This window comes from Anarhichas minor, unplaced genomic scaffold, assembly GCF_050575085.1.
Source record: "Anarhichas minor isolate MPS153535 unplaced genomic scaffold, ASM5057508v1 ptg000024l, whole genome shotgun sequence".
Lineage (NCBI taxonomy): Eukaryota > Metazoa > Chordata > Actinopteri > Perciformes > Anarhichadidae > Anarhichas > Anarhichas minor.
Window position 1 is genome coordinate 17224350 of NW_027466470.1, and position 18893 is coordinate 17243242.

The 18893-nt window shown below is 46.4% G+C and overlaps 1 protein-coding gene across 1 annotated transcript in view; it reads left to right on the forward strand.

The window, feature by feature from the left end:
• Positions 1-171: 171 nt before the first annotated feature.
• Positions 172-18893, forward strand: part of LOC142956718 (tensin-3-like) — a 30966-nt gene continuing 12244 nt past the window's right edge. The window contains exons 1-13 of the mRNA XM_076098448.1: positions 172-447; positions 7500-7667; positions 7881-7931; positions 8181-8303; positions 8610-8674; positions 9738-9821; positions 10389-10501; positions 10963-11023; positions 11208-11283; positions 11354-11483; positions 11730-11795; positions 12505-12606; positions 17057-18289. Of these exons, the coding sequence (XP_075954563.1) occupies positions 7518-7667; positions 7881-7931; positions 8181-8303; positions 8610-8674; positions 9738-9821; positions 10389-10501; positions 10963-11023; positions 11208-11283; positions 11354-11483; positions 11730-11795; positions 12505-12606; positions 17057-18289 (2254 nt within the window). The 5' untranslated portion in view covers positions 172-447; positions 7500-7517. The remainder of the gene's footprint in view (positions 448-7499; positions 7668-7880; positions 7932-8180; positions 8304-8609; positions 8675-9737; positions 9822-10388; positions 10502-10962; positions 11024-11207; positions 11284-11353; positions 11484-11729; positions 11796-12504; positions 12607-17056; positions 18290-18893) is intronic.

Consider the following 18893-nt stretch of genomic DNA (forward strand, 5'->3'; position numbering starts at 1 on the left):
AGGAGGCCCTAGAGAGGGGGGGTAGGTGGAAGGGGGAGGGAACAAGGGAGACAGGCCTAGTGGCACAGTGGGAGGAGGACTATCCCATGCCAGGACTTGTGGCGGCTGCAGCGGCAGCACCGACTGGAGGAAGTGTGCTCAGGGAGGGGGGGGGCGCTGAGCAGAGCTGAGCAGAGCAGAAGCAGAAGCAGTTCAGGAACCGAGCAAGGGCTTCAACTTTATCCCCGGCAGCCACAGCAGAAGGCCGAGGAGAGCAAATTCCAGGAGAGGAAAATGAGCCTCCCAGCCTGCACTAAGCCTGTATGACAGGCTGAGGGCTCTTTGATCAGGACTTTACCCGACTCGTCCTCTGTCTGCAGCTCCGACTGACAAAGGGGACACAGAGTAGAACCCCCTTAAAAGAAGGGAAAGAAGAAGAATCAAAGTACTCGCCTTCAGTTTGAAAAGGTAAGGCACGGTGTCTGAACTTTTCCACGGTCAATCGTTTTGCACGGAGGGTTCCTTAAAGTCGGGCTGGTCAGTGCTTAAAAAAAAAAGTAGGATTAGACTCCCACACACTGTAGTACTCTTTCCTCCCCCTTCTCTTTAGCCCTTTGCTCAGTCCCATTTCATTGAGTCTGCTCAGTTATTTAAAGTGCAAAACAGGGCACTGCTCTCTGTATTTACTTTGGCTCCTACTAAAACCAGCGGTGTGTGTTGGTGCCCCAGCTCCTTCCTCCAGCACTCTGAAGACAGAGAAGGGACTCATTCAAACTGACCCAGCACTGATCTTGTGATTTTTCTTTTTTTTTGGAGGGGGGGGGGGGGGTCAATGTGAATGAGTATTATTTAGAGCCTTTGAATTAAACTCATTAAAAAGCTTGGCTTGAACTCTTAAGGTCTTTTTTAGCTTTTAAACGTCTTCCTCAATGAACTGTGTTTTGCAATGGCTATAATTTGGGGTTCCTTGCTGTTGTGGGCTCGGGTGCACTGGAGACCTTTTGTATGATGTGAAACACATGGGGTCATTCTTGTAGAAGACTTGCTCCCAGTAGTCTGATAGAGCTCCACCGACAAGCCCTTTGGAGACTGTCTGGACTCCTCAGTCAGTGGATAAATGATGGAGACAGTCAGAGTATGGCTTCTTTTATTTTTCCTTTTTTTTCTTTGAGCTACAGCTGCTGCGTGGTATTTGCGGCCCTAGGGCTATGCTTCTCAGGAAGCCATTGTTGATGACATGTACAAGCGTCCTTGCATCACAACAGCTACAGCCCTCTTCACCTGAATATTGCGTCCCTCCCTTGCTTGGAAATTACACGCACACACACACACACACACACACACACACACCTGCATTTACACCCTCTTGTGCGCCTCTCTTTCACACAACATAAACCATGCAGGTTGTTCTGAACATTTTGCAGGCTAAACTCTTTCAAGATTAGCTTTAATTACAGGCCCGGCATGAGAGGAGAAACATTTTTCAACCGGTAATTACAGCTTTTGTTGGCGGTTCTATTTTGAGGTTGCTCCTATGAACAATATCTGGCCCCTCAAGGCAAAAGAAATGTGACAGAAACCCAAAGTGTCAGGTGGTGCTCGCAAAGTCCCGGGTTCGGGCCACAGATGAATGGGCATCCTGATGGTGTGGTTTGGACAGGTGGGGTTGGCGTGAGGGTTGGGGTTGTGTACTGTAAGCAGAACACCGTGATCTAACCCTGGGAGGAACAGCAGGGGACGGAGCACTGGGGCATTTCACTGTGTCGCAGCGGTGCCGCGGCCACTCGGCTGACATGTGTAAGCCATTAAACGGAGGGAAGGAGACCTGGAGAAGGAAGGAGAATGGAAGCAATAAAGGGGAAAGGAAAAGAGAGATGGAGGGGAATGAGAGAGCGAGAGTGGGAACGTAATCCATTTTGGAACGCATTCCACTATGACCTTGGGATAGAAAACGGTAATTAGGGAGTACTTTAGGTGCGCACTTTATGCCCGGGGGCTGTCATTTTTATTCCCTACAAAATATCTCATGAAAATGCGGGACAAATACACGTTAGAGTTCCAGGGTTGCTAAATAAACTTTCAAAAAATACCTAGCTCCCCATCTCCATTTTCAATAGTTCTCATGGTTTTGTTTATGTCAGTTCTTTTTATTTATTTATTTTATTTAACCTTTATTTAACCAGGTGAGTCCCATTGAGATTAAAAATCTCTTTTTCAAGGGAGACCTGGCCAAGACGGGCAGCAACACAAGAAACACTTCAGCAGTGAATAAGTGTCGGAGCCACAGCGTAAACATTTAGAGCCCCTAACAAACTGTGGCCTTGTTCCTCTCCGGGGGCCCTTCAACCAGCCTGTAGTGTCACTGTGGACATGTTATCCTGCAGTATGAGGCGCGCGCTCGTGCCAAGTATGAATACAAGGCGGTTTGGAACAGTGAAGCTGATGGTATCAAGGTTAGGGGGGCTATTAGATGTGAATGCTAAATACCAACTGGGGGCTACAGCCAGAGGATAATGGGTACAACTCCTGTCATCTGATGGAGTGGTAAACAGGCGTGAATAGTTCTTTCCATGTGCTGGGCAATCGATCAAAGAAAGAAAGAAAGTTAATGTAATAAATTTAGTAAAAATGTACAAAAAAATCCATCAGGAAATCCCCCTGCAGGGCCCCAGACTTCCTGAAGCATTTATTGCACTTTAGGTGTTACTCAGGTTTGCAAATAGCTTTGGAGATCATTAATCTGTCCAGAGTCTCCCAAAGAGTCCGCATTGCACTGTAAGTGTAGCTGTTTTTTTTTCCGATTGGTGCAAAACTGAGCCAGCTCCTACATGCTGGGTTTGATGAGCTTTATTACCGGGACATGGATTTGAGTGCAGCACTGCAGTCTGAACCAGAGAAAGTTTGTGCTGTGTCTGGGTTTTGGTTCTTCTTTTTATTCTCCTATTATTGAGGAATACCAGGGCACCTATTTTTTATTTTTTCGATCTCAGACGCATAATTTCAGTTTAATGGACTGAATTGACACAAAATGGAGGCCATTGCCATACCATGTCAATCATAAACTAGAAGCTGGAGCCGACAGAAGCAACTCAGTCTGATTTTGGAGTGTGAATGGGGGGAAGGGAGGCCATGATTGCTTTCATATGTGCGCAGGCGTAATGTTTGTGGACAATTTAGTTTTAAATGACTAAAAAACACTTGGCATATGTTTCCAATTTGCGACCTATCCATTTAAATGTGGATTAGTCGATAAGGTAGATTTAAGTGTGGTAAAACTAGTCTGAAGTTGGGCCTCTGCAGCTTCTATAATATTGGGGTTGAATGCACTCCTGCTTCTTGTGATGAGGATTTTTATATTTAACATAGAATCAAAAAAGAGTGATACATAGATTGATTGCAAAAATAAAAGTTGCTCAGCATGAAACTTCCCCAGTTGAGTGCTTACATTTGGACACTTGTTTTTTATATTACAAGTTTTCTGAAAGTGTTATGTTTAGATATGCAATTGATACATAATGTCTTAATCTTAAATAGGTGCTAATTTGCATGAATTGGATAAAGCCAATGTTGACATATGAGTCAGAGCTATTCAGAGTTTAGTGTGTGTAAGTGCTTCTCAAGTGGACATTTTTGGCCCAGAGTATGAGAAAAAACTGAATTTGAGAAAGCAACCTTAAAAGATATGTATTGTTAAATTATATACATTTTAGGGAAAACAAGTTCAAGTAATAAATATCACCATGAAACTCCCACAGTTGATTCCTTACATTAAGACAATATTCTTTTTTGTAATACAAGTTTTCTGAAAGTTTAGGTTTAAATATGCAAATGAGCAGTTCCTAGTGGTCGCTGATGAGGTGTATGTACTACTAGGTAGATGGGTGGGTCACAGATGAGATAGTAGGTATACTCCTATATTCCAGTGGCTTTATGGCTCATAGGTGGGTATAATGTACATCACCTGAAAAATAGTTTTGTCCACCTCGTATACCTGCGTATACCCTTCAAGACAACACTGCAAAAGAGGCAGCATCTCTGGTTTGTACAAATATGTAAAAGCAATCTGTACACTGATGGCCGCACTGAAATCGCTAATGGAAAATGCAGTTGGGGAGCATGAGCCTGGCTCAAACCCCAGGCTCGGGAGAGTCTTTATTATTTGTGTTGAGACGAGCAACGTTTTTGCCAACTGTTGTCACCACAGTGGACTCAAAAATGAAAACAACTATGAGATCACTGTTCACATGATGAGGCCGTGAATTAACCCACAAGGTCTGACTAAGTGATGTCTGGATGATTTTGAGACAGTTCATGATGCTGTCTTCTTTCATCCCGTGGTTCACCTGCTCCCACAAAATGGAGGATTCCATACGGTGCGGGCCAGGTGAAGGGTGTGGCTCCTGAAATAGAAACGGGCTTCGTCCCAGCACTTTGATATGCTTTCCCATTCCGTCTTCCCTGCATTTCTTTCACGCATAAATGGAATGTTTGATTCATTTATTTTCAGCATTTTTGAGCCCGTCCCAAGTGATGGTTATGCATGAGTGAATGTGGCTGACAGCACCCACGCAGTCTAGTCAAGCTCTTACCTGCAGGGGTTGGAGCTGGGGGTGCCAGACACACCCTAATCCCCCAACATCCTGACCTCGGTAAACCTGTCGCTGCTTGTTCACGGTAGACCTGGCAACCCGTTTACTCGAATCTCTCTGCCTACCCGGCTCCTCTGCCAGCCTTGCTCTCCCAGTGTCATGGGTGGGCTCTGGGTTTTGAGTTCCTTGGCACTGCTTATTCTGCCTTTGTGAGCTAATGCTGCGCCTCAAACCGGGAACAAAAGCAGTCGGTGCAAATTAAAGACCAATTATCTTTAGTGCGTGCTGGGGCAAGTCGCTCGTGTTCGCTTGAATGATGAGTGGGAGAAGTGAGAGGTCTAGTAGGAGGAGGATGTTGGTTACTGCAACATTGCGCTTTCATGAGAAATTAATCATTCAAAGTCGATATTTAGAAAATTTTGAATTATTTTATAATGTGATTTTAGCTACTTTTTATGTATTTTATTTAATTTGGTTGAAACCTTGATTTCTCTTAGTTCAGTTGCCCTGAAATTAGTAATGTAATCAGTTATTTAATAGTTTTTAAGCATGTAAAAATAAAGCTAACTTTACTGCTAGTAGCTGGTTAGCTTGGTTTAGCATGAAGACTGGAAACAGGGAAACAGCTAGCCTGGCTCTGTCCGTACTCAGTCATAAAGTTTGCCAACAGCACATCCACAAACAAAAGTGTGGGGAAAAAAAACATGTTGTGGTTTTAGGGGGTGGTTATCGAACTTACTATTTCTTAGCGTAAGTAGAAAGCTAAGAGCCCGGCACATGACCCTCTGTGTCATTTTTCACACTTTGTTTTTGTTTAAACTTGTGAGATACATGATGCTGTGTGTTTCTCGGCAATTTAGTTTTACCTCATATGGACAGAGCCAAGCTAGCTGTGTCCCTGCTTCCAGTCTTTATGCTAAACAAAGCTAACCAGCTACTAGCAGCAACGTTAGGTTGATTTTTACCGTAGAGACGTGAGAGTGGTATCAATCTTTTCACGTAACGGCAAGAAAGCATATTTTCCCATAATGTCAAACTTTAAATACTTTAAAACGGAACACCAAATTAAGTAAGTAAGTAAAGTTTTTGTCAGCAAGTGCTTGTTAGATAGGGTACCTTCCCCATTTCCATTTGGTGCAGTACTTTGACACCTCCATGACAAAGCCTTCTTCCCAAGCCCGTGCCCTGGAGAGACGCACAGAGCCGAAGTACTGGCCAGCCTGTTCATTAATATCCCATTAGTCAACAGTTTTCCTGTTAGAGTCTAAGGGGAAATAGACTAACCCCGCCATTAATTACAACAATCCCCGAGGACCGCTCCCACCACCTCCACCAACACACACACACACACACACACCCAGCCCTGTTTCCCCGAGTGATGACCTCTTCATACACATGGCCTCTTTCATTCCGCTCTGAGGGTTGGTTTAAGCCGTGGCTGCACTGTCGCTGGTTTATGGCTCCCGCTCTGGCCCCCTTCAAAGTGTTGGGCTGTAGCCTGCAGTCATTGCAGACTTAATTGACGGACACATTCTTGACTGTGGCTCGTTCAATCACAACAAACAATTATTCAAGAAGGATGATGCAGCTTTGGCGGAAAGTGTTTCTGTTTGTGTGAAATCTGAAACATTTATCAAGCTCTTTTGATCAGTTATCTCGTACAAATGCTACACACAAATATAGATTCGTAGGTTTTTACAAGTCATCGACATTTGTTCTAATTATGGCTCTCTCAAAAGGTAGGATTTGGTTTGTTTTATTGACAATAATCTATTATATTTATAAAATACAATATTAAGTCCAGATAAAAAGAGAAAAGTAAAAGTTAAGTCAAAAATAAGTATATAAAATACCAAAAATAATAGAAAGAAAAATAGGAACTATACAAGAGCATTAAACTCAATACTACAAGGCAAGTACAAACACAGTACCCACAGGGTTGTACTTCAACTAATGCAATACTGCTGCAAATGAAGTGACATAGTTGTGTGATTAGTAGCTACAAAGTATAGTATATGTAATATTATACCATCCACTATGTACGATTACTTGTAAGATACTTGATCATATTTGTCTCTATGAATATAGAAGCGTGATACAGTACATAAAGTAATACAGTACAACATGGGACTATTCAATATACTATAGTACAATACTATAGCATGTAAAGTATTATATAGTATGATTATAGTATAATATATATATATATTATAATATATAATACATTTTATATCGCGTTTTGTCAGGGATTATAAAAATGATCGCTGAAAAAACAATTTGTTTTTTTGATCTATAGTTGAATCGAGGAATGGCGTCGGCACTAGTGACAGCCGCAGGCAACACTTTGCTATTCTTGGGCTGACAACCAGCACAGAGCACACAGAGATGACTAGATAAGAGACTAAGGGATGTGTCTGTGGTTGTGGTGGGGTGAGACAGGCTCTCCCTCCGGACCACCAGTGCAGGAAGTGCCATGAGGTCACAGGGACACGCCATCACCCAGGGATTTACAGCAACTGGTTCTATCCGGAATTGTTTAAAAGTTTTTTTTCTGTCTTTGTCGATGTTGCTCCGACTGACTGGGAGGGGGGGGGGGGGCTACCACTGCACTGTATATCTTTTTGCAGTGGAGATAAGTGGCACTAATCTCTCACATGTTAAAAAAAGCTCTTGATTTATGTTGTTTTGTTTCAACCAGTAAAGTGATTGTGACTCATACTATTGACCGTTTCTGTGCAAACAGGACACCCTCTGTCATACAATCTGGAATTGAGGTCGATCTCTAAAGATTTCTGCGGACACAATGACTAAAGCGGAGGACTTTGACCGCCAAATATTGACTGGAGCAAAGTCACCTGCTTTAAGTGGGAACGGTGTGAGGTTATTGCAGGGCCTGAGTCACCCGTGTCTCTGCTTGGGTATTTTCAACAGGAAGTCCCGAGATTCAGCATGGAGGAGGGATACGAACTCGACCTGACGTACATCACGGAGCGCATCATCGCCGTGTCCTTCCCCCGGGGCTGCACGGAGGAGATCTACTCCCACAACCTGAAGGATGTCACGCGAATGCTCAAGTCCAAGCATGCAGACAATTACCTGGTCAGTGCTCACCCGCGTGCCGCTCGCCACCTCACCTTGAAGTGAGCCCAGGTGTCAAAGTGCAAACATTGATGTAGGGGTCGATGGATATTGATGCGAGCGTATTGATCTCAGAGCACATAGTGCATCTTTCACTCATGATTATGTAGGCAGAATGCAGTGATCTAAGAGACGACTCTATAAATCACTGGCTGTGTTGTGTGTTCTCTTTAGATTATCAACCTGTCGGAGAAAAGACACGATCTCACTAAAATGAACCCGAAGGTGAGTTCACATTTACTGTGTCATCTGTAAAATACAGTTTATAATATCCTAGCAGGATGAGTATATCAATATCCATCAGCTTGGAAAAGAACCGGTACAATTCATTTCAATGGCAGAATAGCTCTCTGTTCATCCTCTTTGATCGGCTCTGTCTAACCAGCCACAGTAAACGGTATACTATTGATTGGTAATGCATAGCTGTATAGAGTGCTACTGTGTCTGTTTACACAGTGAGGGATGTGTTTTAAGACTCTAGATACGGGCTGGCCGGACATGCATGCTCCACCTCTGGATAAGATCTGCACCATCTGTAAGGCCATGGAGAGCTGGCTCAATGCCGACCCCCTCCACGTGGTGGTTATACACTGCAGGGTGAGCATCCAATCTCTCTTTTTTTTAAGTGTTAAAACCCCTGAAAACGTATTTAGTATTTCACGTGTATTTCACGCGACATCATATTCTGGTTCGGAAATTGCTAAATCCTGATTGGTGGACGGAAATATGTGACTGCCTTTTTCTAAATTAGCCACGCCCACTTCGAACATACAGAGATACGTATTTGTGTCATGTGAAATAACCGATACATTTGACAGAAAATGGTTTGTTTATGTAGGATGGAGACTGAGAAAAGTGCGCACGTGTAGTGAATCTGTTCCCCGTCCTCTCTTGTGTCTTCAGGGCGGCAAGGGTCGAATCGGCGTCGTCATTTCATCCTTTGTGCATTTTACCGACGTGTCAGCCAGGTAACCACCACTGTGTGTCACATTGTTCATGCTGGGTTACTATGAATTTCCTTGGAAGTCAGGATTGATCCTAATATGATTGCGCCCACTCGCTGTCGCAGCGAACAACCCACAACAGCTCCCGAAGACCAACAAGAAATGTCATTACCTAACCGCGGCTGATTTATTTACCTGCTTTGATTTTAGGCTCGCGGTGATTCAGAGAGTGAGTCAAAAGAAAAGTCACTTCTCTCAAATTCAAAAAAGGAAACTGCACAATCCATGAACCCTAACCCACAAGCCATGAATCACCCCCGTGTTGAATTCCATGATTCAGCTTGGAAACATGTTGGTTACTGTAATAGCTTCTGGCCACAGTGTCGGCTTCATGAAATTCTATTCATCACGAAGAAAACTGATTCCGATGTTCTTTTTAAAGCCATTGTTATTGTCCAAGCCCCGAAGTGAAAGAATGCAGCAAACATTAGGAGAGGCGGCCTGCTGTTACGCCGCTATGTAGATCCTCTCTGCACACACCAGTCATTGTGGCAAGAGCACACATCGGCCTTCGATTTAGCCTCTGCGTTTGTGTCCCGCTGGGGAAGACCCGGTCGGTAGGGCGAATGTGAAAGACGGAGGGCAAAAAGAGGTAGAGGAAGAGATAGGAAAACAATGAGGCAGATTTACAATGGAATAGATGCATGGGGGGGGAGGCAGAGGCAGAGGGAGAGGGAGAGAGAAACAGAGCTGTGGTGAAAAGGCTCCGGAGCTTGTTGGTTTTAGGTCGGTCTGAATAGCAGAGCTGTGCACACACTCTGGCCTCTCTCTGTCCTCCTCTCCCCCTCCGTGTTTACTTAAGGCTGGCATTCTCTTCCTCTCTGCTGGAATCCCCTGTCTCTCCGCTTACTTTCACTCTTGTCCATTATGCATGTGTATGCAGTGTGTTTGTGTTTGTGTGTGTGTGTGTGTCGTCCCAATTTAAGTCGGGGTTAACGCCGTTCAATTACAGAGCAGCAGAGTGTAATCTCTCTCCTGAGTCATAATTACCTAAAGTGTTTAATGTGCCTCACTGTCTCCCTCAAAGTGCTGATCAGGCGTTGGACCGCTTCGCCATGAGGAAATACTACGATGATAAGGTCTCCGCTCTGATGACGCCTTCGCAGAAACGGTAAGACCTCAAAAAAACAAAAGACGAATGCGCCCTTTCTACATAAGCAGCATGCGTCTATCCGCGTGTTGTTTGAGTTGGTGCTTTGTTGACCCACATCCAAACACATTCATGCCCCCAGAACCACCTGATTCACCACGAAACTTTGCATGTCCCGGTGCTGTTTGGTCGATATCTTTTCACTGAAAAGCCCGTCGTTGTGGATCATTGTTATGAGAATGGGAGCCCATGGGGACTTGGTGTAATCCTAACCCTGTGTACCACTGTGAATCATCAACGCTCACACGGAATGGCTCAACTAGTGTCTAACAACACGGCCAGATGAGCCCATATTATTTTGGCTGGATATCCTTTAAAATGTCTTGATACGGGTTCAGAGTTGATTTCTGTACCAAAAAACATGAGTAAATATGTGATTTTAAAAAAGTGAGCAAGACTATTTGACACATTTTGGACTGTCCATATAACAGCAAATGTGATACCCTTGAATGTTTAGTATTTCGTTGTTGGAATAGCTACAATAGTCCTGTGTATTATTTACGTCCACCTTTTGTCCTTTCGTGTCAGGTATGTTTGGATCCTCAACAGCCTTCTGAGTGGATCCATGAAGATCAACGCCTCGCCCCTGTTCCTGCACTGCGTCATCCTTCACGGGATCCCAAACTTCGACGCCACCGGAGGTTAAACTCTCATTGTTTACCACTACACACAGCTGCGACTCCCAATGAAAATGTGCAGTCGCTGCCACCATGGCGGCGTAAAAAGAACCCAGACACGACCACATCAGAGCTGGAGCAGTAAACAAGACGGCGACTTATCTCTTCTTTATATCGTTCTCTTTTTCCAACACGCGTGCATGCTCAGACAGGAAGAGGCACTTTGCATAAACAGAGCTGAGGAGTAAACCCATGGGAACCGTGTGTGCATGTAAATTGCTGTTTTTACAAATTTCACCGAAAAACAACAGAGGTGTTTTTTACGTCACGTCATGTAGCTGAAACCCCTTTCTCACAACAGCAGCTTATCACACTTTCTGTGCAAAACAATCTGAGAAGGTACTCATGAGTATCTTGTCCAACATGCTACTTAAGGTCATGCTATCAGTGCACTTGTAACTTTAAGTACTTTTGTTTCGTTTCAGTATGTCGCCCGTACATCAGGGTTTACCAGGGAATGCAAACCGTGTATTCATCCGGGATCTAGTAAGTAGCTTACACATGTGGTACGGTAATTTGTTTACTTCAGAGAATATTGGAGCACATCAAAGCAACCTTCTGTTTAACTGACTTCAATGCTTGATTTTCATTCAGAGCTACTGCTTTCTGTAAATATCTGTGATCGCTTCCCGACTCTGGCTCACTTGACTCACTGTTGTTTTTGTTCCAGTCACATTGGTCCAGGCCACAGAGGCCGTGTGTGCATCACCCTGGAGCCTGCCCAGCTTCTGAAAGGAGACATCATGGTAGGGGGAGTTTCTGCCATCAGTATTTACTGTAGCAATCACAATGTTCATTTTGTATTTTCTTTTGCAGGTTAAATGCTATCACAAGAGTGACGTAACTTCAGAGCGGGAAGTTGTTTTCCGGCTGCAGTTCCACACGGGAGCAGTGCAGGGCTACAACCTGATGTTTGAAAAAGAGGACATGGAGACTGCCAACAAAGGTAGAAAAAAACAAAACAGAGAGCAGGTCTCAACGTGCCGCCGCTAGTTTACGGCGACCCCTCCGCTCCACGCAGCATCTGCAGGGCTCGGTCTGGACTTAATTTAGACTTTGTTCTTTGAGACCAATAATCTTGTTTTCCCAAACATGTTACGTGAGAGAATCCTATTGGCAGACAACACCATTCATCCTCCCGCTTCTGAATGAATGGCCACACTAACGGCATTCCTGTGTGCTTACGTTCCAGATCCCAGATTTGCAGATTATGGTAAAGTGGAGCTGATGTTCTCCGAGGGACCGGAGAAGATCCCCGGTAGGTTCCCAGCTCTTTGTGGGTTTTATTCTCGGTAGTTGCGACAGGGAGAGGTAGTTGGAAAAGCAGACACGGAGCCTTTCTCCGTGTTCCCCTTCCCGTTGTCCTGTGCTCCGGGCCTCCCCCTCTGCCCCCTGGTGAGAAGGGACGTGGAATGTTGCAGAGGGGAAATGTAGTGTGAAGTGTGTGCTGACAGAGAGGTACAGAAGCACAGCATGTGCTGCCCCAGAGCCCCACAGGAGGGAAACTATGTGGTGCGGGTCTGTGTATGTGCAGCATGTGTTGTATACATCTGCTATTTTCTTGTGGGGGGGGGGGGGGGGCATGTGATGGTCATTTGATCAAAAGTGTGATATTTTTGCCCACCACCCCAACATGGATGTAGATATGATTTCGATCTACAGCATCAGGGGTGGAAGAATAAACCCATTGTCCCATGATGTGCTAAGGCTATTTTTAAAGGAATAGTTTCGCTTGGTAGCTTTCTTGCCGAGAGTGGGATGAAGATATCACATGTCTGTACAGTAAATATGAAGCTACAGGCAAGAGCTAGCTTAGCTTAGCAGAAAAACACAGCTCACGAATTAACACAATCTGTATGGTTTGTTTAATCCATACATATGTGTTTAAAAAACTATTATTTTATAAATACGACTCTCCTTTCAACATCTAGATGCAGTATAAACAAATGTGTTATTTTTGGGTCCAGGTGCCGACAGGTGGCAAAACGGGGCAGATGTTATCGTGGACTACAACACAGCAGATCCTCTTATCCGCTGGGACTCCTACCAGAACATCTGTGACGGTGAAGGTACAGTTATAACGCTGCATCAGTCACCACATGACTCACAAGACTTTCTGACAAAGCTATGGTCTGCCTAATGAATCAAAATATCAATGGCTGTTTTATGAAGGGAAGAAGTATGCAAAGGGGGTTATTTAGACATTAAATATTACTTTTCCACTGTACACACACACACACACACAAGCTCTCTTTTCCTCTCAGGGAATTAACATGCAGCGTGACGGGTCCTGTGCTGCAGTGTGATCGCATTAACATGCGCGCACAGTCACCACTAACTTAGTTTGCGTTGCAAGCGGCGCTAGCGGGAGTTATTGCTCACAAGCGGGACTTGCAACCCAGGCGGGCGGGCCCTGTGGAGACGAGGCTTTTATTGTAGCGAGGGAAGGACAGGAAGCTGAACTTTACCTTCAGGTTGCTGTGCGATGGGCAGTGTTGTTTCTGCGTGAGGGACAGGGAGGAGTGTTGTTGTATGTATGCTGGGTTCGGAGGAAGAGCAATCGGTTCTCAAGTTATTTTTTGTTGTTTCATCAAATGAATAGGCATGCTTTAACCATCCCACACACACACACATATACACACTCTTAGTAACGCCTGCACAGACACACACACATAGACTCACACTCTGAGCCACCCTGTTGGGACGTCCCGTCCTCGCTGCGGTTGCTGCTCTCCACTCAACCACAGAATTCACAACAACCTCCCAGAATAGAGCGACGTGGTAGTAGCTTTATAACACAGATCCACCCTTTCCCAGGATTCATTGAGTGTTTTTATAAGCGACTTTCAGCTTGATGAAAATGAGCTGGCTTTTTTTTTTTTTTTTTCATTTTTCATTTAAAATACCCCAACACGTCCATATATAACTTTATGCACACCTCTGGGAATGCAATGAAAGAGCTAAACACTCACATTTAAGAAATCATCAAAGCCGAGCACAGATATTAACAAAGGAGGATTCCCCCCCCCCCCCAGCCTTGCTTTCTCATGTAAACACTACATCTGAGACGGGAGACTGGGAGCTTTGTTGGAATTCTGCATCTACTTACCAGCAGTCCTCCGGCAGGCCCAGTTTGACTCCGAGAGGCTGTCACTCAGGGGCCGGTCGGGAGGAGGAAGTCTGAAGGACGCTTGCCACTGCAGTGCTACGGTTGTGAAAAGACAACCTCATTTACTTCAATGGCTTCCCTCCAACCACCGCTGAGACTGTGTGCTTATCCCCACGTGTGAATGAAGCGTTGAGTTTTAAAGGATTGCTTTTTCCAGAAAGCTTGTTTACTTAAGTTGACTGTAGGTTGCCGTCTTTGTGTAAGCTCGGCCACACAGCTGCCGGCTGCGGAAATGAATATCCGATAGTGAATATTAAAACCCAGAATTGCTGAATGGTAATTGCTCGCTTGGATTTTTTGTTTTCTTCCTACCTCTGGCAGTGTGTAGCCATGCAGACAGCTTGTGATATCTGGTTCTCTGCTTTCTGCTGCCGCCTCAATGCATTGCGTCGTCTTTCCAGAACCAGGCCTGGATCGTTCTCTCATCGGTTTTCATAGGGAGTTTTAATTTTCTCTGGTAGAATGTAACTCCATAGAAGACTGTTCACAGCCACAAACTAATCTAATATCTCAATCATACAATAGAATAGAAAATGCAAAAAAAGAAACGGGGGACTTAATCAGACCAGACTAAGACCACCAATTCACGGTCCAACATAATCTAATATTTTGGGACCACAAAGACAGTTAGTCATAAAAATGGCCATTTCCTTTTTCAAGAGGTCATTAAAGAAAACCCTCCAACCGAGGACAACTGTACTGCTGCTGTTAATGAAAAAAACCGTACCGAGCAACTGATTAGCTGCAACCCAGCTCCCGTATACAAGTATTGTGCTGCCCGTGTCATACCACACACTTTACTTGAAATGTAAGAAAAGTTGCAAAAAAATAATTGAGAAAACAACCTAAATCTTTGGATTACCCAGATTAACTGAGATGTTGCTTCTGCAAGGAAATGCTTTGTGGTTTTCTAATGTTTATTTACCTTCGTGCTATTGACGTATCTCAAAATGTCTGCATGGCAAGACACCACCAGGGGTATGTGAGAAAACGTTTAACACAGTTTAACTCCTCCACAATGGAGCTTACCCTCCATATGAGTGTTTATTCTGCAGTCTACGCACAAGAGGCACGTGTAGAAGCTCTGGGCGGATGATCATCATTATTGCTTTTCGACTCACGGTTGTGGCATTCAGAAGGCGCGGGATAGTAGGTAGTAACTGAGAAGGAATGGGACTGGGTTGGGTAATTGCATATCCATACACAACCAGACCTCCTCCTGTGAGAGCAGCTTGAGGAACGGTTCTGGTTTCACCGCTCTCTGCACTGTAATTGGTGGATTATTCAGGGACTGGCCACACCACAACAGCCAACATGATGAATGCTGGATATAAAGGGTTTGACTGATTTTCTTAAGTCGGGAACACACTCGGTTAACCATGCAACGGGAGTGTAATCCCGATAGGTGAAACAGCTTCTTTTTTACAATCGCCGAACCCCACAATTGAGTTTCGGGCACATCTGTTTCTCGCCGATATTGTTCATGAGAACGGCAGGCGTGCAATTTCATGACACACAAAGAGGGAGAGGAAAAACAACTCGGCTTCTGCTTCTCCGAGCTTCAAGTAGAAGGCAGGGATTGCTTTAATTAAAACGTGTCTTTTTACAGAGTAAAGAAAAGTCTGAAGCTGCAGGAATGTGGTCTCTCTGATCCTCTCCAGGCTGCCCGCCCTTTCTTTCTTTCTTTCTTTTCTTTTCTTTTCTTTTCTTCTCTCCTCCCGTCTCTCCCCAGTGGGGTAGTCCCCTAATGTAGGACAAGAGGTCGAGTTACGGCTCTCCTCCAGCCCGCCTCCACACCTAAGCCCCGCCTCACTTGTTTACATTCCTCTGCCCTTATTTGGAGATCTCAAGGCCCCCCCCCCCATTGCGTGGAGTGCAAGCACTGTCACCTTCTCAGCAGAGGAAGAAAGCAAGGGGCCAACTTCTTGGTGCTCTCTTGATTTGACCCCTTACCATTATCTGCTGGTTAAAAGCCATGTCCGCTCTCGTGTGCCTGCGTTGCCTCTTCTCCCCTGCGAGTTTTGTTTTCCCCGAGACTGGGATTGTCTTGTGTGCTTACCTGGCAGTGGAAGCGGAGGTAAGAGATTTTTTTCTTTTTTTTTCTGCTTCTTGAGACAGATGGGTGGCCGCGAGGGGGAGGGAAAGGAAAAAGGGAGGCAGCACGATGACAGAGGTGAGAGAGTGAGATGAAGAGGGGCCTGCATTGAGGGGGGAAAAGGGGGAAACATCTGTCTCGAAAGCTGCTTGCACCTTGCCAGTAGGAATGTTACAAGAGGGATTTGTTGGGGAAAACTCCCAGGCGGAACTGACCTGCATGGAGGCCTGAGCCGATGCTGCTCAAGGCCGGATGCAGGTTCAACTAGCATGTGAGCAATGGAAGGGGGGGGGGGGCAAGCCATACATACAGCAGCTTTTGGAGAGGAGGAGGGAGCTTTTATCATGCGTGTCTGGTATTCAGATCCTCCAGTCATGGTTTGACTGAAAGGCAAGTACTTAAGGCGGCACATTGAGGGAGAATCGCAGGAGTCATGTTCTAGCTCTCTATTGTTGAGGAGAGAGTGACAGCGAGGCACACTTCTCCTCCGGCCCTCGTTTTGCGTAAGTAAAAGGCTCGACTTGATTTTTGTTGTTTTTTTTAAATTCTGTGATGGATTCGACTCTTACTTGCAAAAGTGATGAAGGAGGTTGTTTGGACATATGCTGAGGGGGGGTCAAGGGGCAGGCGAGCGAGAGTAGGGTGGCTCAATCACGGCAGGGTGAGGAATGCAAGGGGTCAGACGCTGAGGATCCACAGCCGCCTGAAGAACTTAACATCTATTATATAACCCGAGCATGAGAAAAACCCCTTTTGTCTGCGGCGCGCGCTGCATACACTAGCACCGTGGCAGTTCACCTCGAAGACTGGTGGGGAGTTGTCAGGGCAGAATGAGTGGAATGTCTTTGGAATAAACTCTGATTAGAATCTCAAAAAGAGGGATATAAACATTTTGGGTGATTTTTGTTCTGACACATCCTAATTAGGTGATCTGCTCCACATGTTGATTCACATGTTTCTTCTCTGTCAATGTGTTATTATCCTAGTTATTTGCAGTCTTGATGTTTGCTCTGTATTGTCTGGAATGTTGTCTTCGTCAGGTGAGGTGTGATTGAGCTTTGTCCAGAACAGATTCTGAATGACGGGAGTTTTTGTGGGCTGACAGGACTGTGCATGCTGACGGAGTGTGGTTTTTGTGCCGCTTGTGTTCGTCTGCGTGAGTCCCCCCCGCTGCTGTCTGTGTGTGTCTCTTCTGTGTTCGTGTGCCCATGCCAGCTGACCGTATGAAGCGCTTGCGTCTCTTCTATTTTTGCAGCGCCCCGCTCTCAAGGCCTAACCCGGGACAAAGCGGCGAACAAGAGAAGCCCCGGCGGAGGAGAGGCGACGCTGGGCAGAGGGGCCCGCACCACCTCCGCCACCTCCAGCCCCGACCACAGCGACCACGCCCTCTCCGTCAGCAGTGACTCGGGCCTGTCCAGCACTTCTCTGTGGGCAGACAGACCCGCACCTGCCCCTGCCACCAACATCACCACCACTACCACCACCAACACCACCACCATCCGGCCTAACCAGGGCCCCAGCCAGCAGGAAAAGGTCCAGCTGAAGCGCCTTTTAAGTGGCTTCGGTCTCGAGGACCCCTTACTGGGGGAGATGGGTGATCAAGGGCCCAGAGTGGTCATCCAGCAGATAGTCCCGGCGCAAGTGCACACCAACGGAGACCCCAGACCCCGAGAGAGGGAAACGGACATCCTGGACGATGAGGTCATCACGGGTCACGATCTGCACAGCGTGGACAGCTTAGGGACCTTGTCGTCCTCCTGCCACAAGAGCAGCCAGAACTCCCTGCTGTCGGACGGCTTCGGGAGTCCCGGAGGAGAGGAGCAGCAGCAGCAGCAGAGCCAAATCCAGCACCACCTCCACCACCCGGCACCCCCTCCCACGGAGGAGTTCGAGAGGGCCTACGCTGAGGCCGGAAGGGGCTGCCTGAGCTCCAGGAGCAACTCCGTGGCCTCCGCTAATCCCAGCAGTGCTCCCACGGCCAAGCAGCACGTCTACAGGCAGGGCAGCTATTCCACGCAGTCCTGGGTCCGCCAGCAGCAGTTGGTCGCCGCGCAGCAGTTTATCTACATGCCCGAGGACGGGAACGACGCAGAGAGGTACCCAGGGAACAAGCAAGGGAGCAGTTCACCCAAGGCCGGCCTGCCCACTGAGCCCCAGGGCCCCGCAAGGGACATGACGACGGACGCTCTGAGGAGCGCGCCGCCGCACAAGGAGCAGGCAACGGTCAACAACAACAACAACAACCACCACCAGCGTGACGAGGAGTTCAAGTCCCTGACGATGGACATCGATAACTCCATCGACCAGCTCAACCAGCTGATCATGGACCTGGATCCCACATTTGTGCCGGTTCCCAGCCACAGCGGCTCCCTCAAGAGGAACGGCGGGACGCGCACGAACGGCTCGGTCTCCAAGTGCCCGAACGGCATCGATCTCAGATTCAGCGATAATAACGCCGCAACAGCCCTGAAAAACACACAGCAGACAGGTAAGACAGTCTGGGTGTGGTGGTGGTGGTGGTGGTGGTGGTGATGATGATGTGGTGTGGAAGCGCGGTCGTGAAACACATGTGAAACATGTGTGTCGGGCCATTATGAAACCAGAGGAGATGTTTTTGCTAGAACCATCTAATAAACATAATCAACAGCTTTAATTAACGTGCTCGGAGCATTTCCAAACGGCCCTCTCCAACAGCATCTGCCTTTCTCCTCCCTTCAACGACAGAGTTAACTTCACAAAAGCACTCCTCCTCCCCCTCTCCCACCTCACGTGTTTTAGTGGCAGAAATAGCAGGGCTGTTGCCAGCTTTTCAGATGTTTTCAGTGCGAATCTTGGGGGGGAGAGCGCCGTCCAGACTTGTCTGTGCAGCTATCTGAGTGGAGGATCAGTACGGTACACGGAGAGAGGGAGAGCAGCTGTCACCGACCTCTCTGAACATCGCCGTCTCTCTGTGTTTGATTGGTAGATGATTGCATTCTGAGGCGCACGGATATTTACTAAATCACAGTGTTTCCCTCAGACCGTCCCACTGCTTAGCTCTTTCATTAGACGTTAGTCATCTCTAATAGATGCTCTCTGTTTCGTCGTCCCGC